Raw genomic sequence first — 1,288 nt, forward strand, 5'->3', positions numbered from 1 at the left:
GCCGCTAGTCGGGTACAGAGTTATGGTAGCTTTGGGGGGCCTTATTTTCAGGGAGGTCTTATTTTCAGGGGGATGCCTTCTATTTCAGCAAGAGACAAAACTGTAAGTAGGTCTTACTTTTGGGGAGACAGGGTAGTATCCACACCCACACTTGTCATTGGCTGCTAACCTAAAGATTGGCAGGTCAGCCCCCACCCCCAGCGCCACTGTGGAAGGCCTGGCCATCAGCTTCTGTGAAGACCACCCTAGGGAGTAGCTTGGTAATGCATGCCATTGCCATGGGTTGAGATTGACTGGGTGGCAGCAGGTCCCCTGGCCCGAGTGGCCCATCCCCACGGCCACCCCTACCACCTTCCCCTCCCTCCAATGCAAACGCAGCCCCACCTCAGGACCTTTGCGCGGGCTCTGCTCTCTGCCCAGGAACCTCTTCCCTGAGAACTACGTGGCCTTCAGGTTTTCAAACTGCTCTTTCTCTGCAGCGTCCACCTCCCTCCAGCTTTAGTTTCAGCCGCAGCCCTTGTCTGCCTCTGACATTAAGTGATGTATTTCTCATGACCTGTTTGCCACGCTGGGCTGTCAGCGCCACCTGGGTCATGTCTGTCCCATTTGTTAAGTGAAGTCGTCCAGCGCTGGGTGGGGCAAACAGTAGAGCGGATGAGGAAGGAGCGTTGGTAGAATGGATGGATAGATCATGTACCCCTTTTCCGTTCGCACTCACTGACCCCCTTGGAGCCCCCGTAGCATAGTGGTCCATGCATTGGGTTGCTAACAAGGTCAGCAGTTCAAAACCACCAAAGATGGAGCGTTCGATCCCCATAAAGAGCTACAGCCTTGGAAAGGGCAGCTTCACCCTGGCCTAGTTTGGAGCCCTGGTGGTGTAGTGGTTCCGAGTTGGGCTGCGATCCGCACGGTCAGCAGTTTGAAACAATGAGTGGCTCCTTGGGAGAAAGACGGGGCTTTCTCCTGTGAACAGAGTTTCTGGTGGCCACTGGGTCTGCATGGACTCGAGGGCAGCAAGTCTGGTTTGGGTTTCTCACTGAAACATTGTGCTCCTGGCCAAGCCCTACCCGCTCTGTGCCTCAAGAGGCCGGGGCTGGATAATCTCGAGAGCTCGTTTTCACCCCCCGGTTTATGTGTGGGTCCTCTCTGACCCTTGGTCTCTTCCTCCCCAGGACACAGCTGGGCAGGAGCGGTACCGGACTATCACCACCGCCTATTACCGGGGTGCCATGGGCTTTATCCTCATGTATGACATCACCAACGAGGAGTCCTTCAACGCGGTGCAGGA

General features: G+C 55.7%; 1 protein-coding gene across 1 annotated transcript in view; it reads left to right on the top strand.

Moving 5' to 3' along the window:
- RAB3A (RAB3A, member RAS oncogene family) overlaps window positions 1–1,288 on the top strand; it is a 4,121-nt gene that overhangs the window by 2,550 nt on the left and 283 nt on the right. The window contains exon 3 of the mRNA XM_045299248.1: window positions 1,172–1,282. Within this exon, the coding sequence (XP_045155183.1) occupies window positions 1,172–1,282 (111 nt within the window). The remainder of the gene's footprint in view (window positions 1–1,171; window positions 1,283–1,288) is intronic.

The sequence above is a fragment of the Echinops telfairi genome, unplaced genomic scaffold (genome assembly GCF_000313985.2).
Source record: "Echinops telfairi isolate 266 unplaced genomic scaffold, ASM31398v2 ScPeMD7_7457;HRSCAF=8495, whole genome shotgun sequence".
NCBI classification, from domain to species: Eukaryota; Metazoa; Chordata; class Mammalia; order Afrosoricida; family Tenrecidae; genus Echinops; species Echinops telfairi.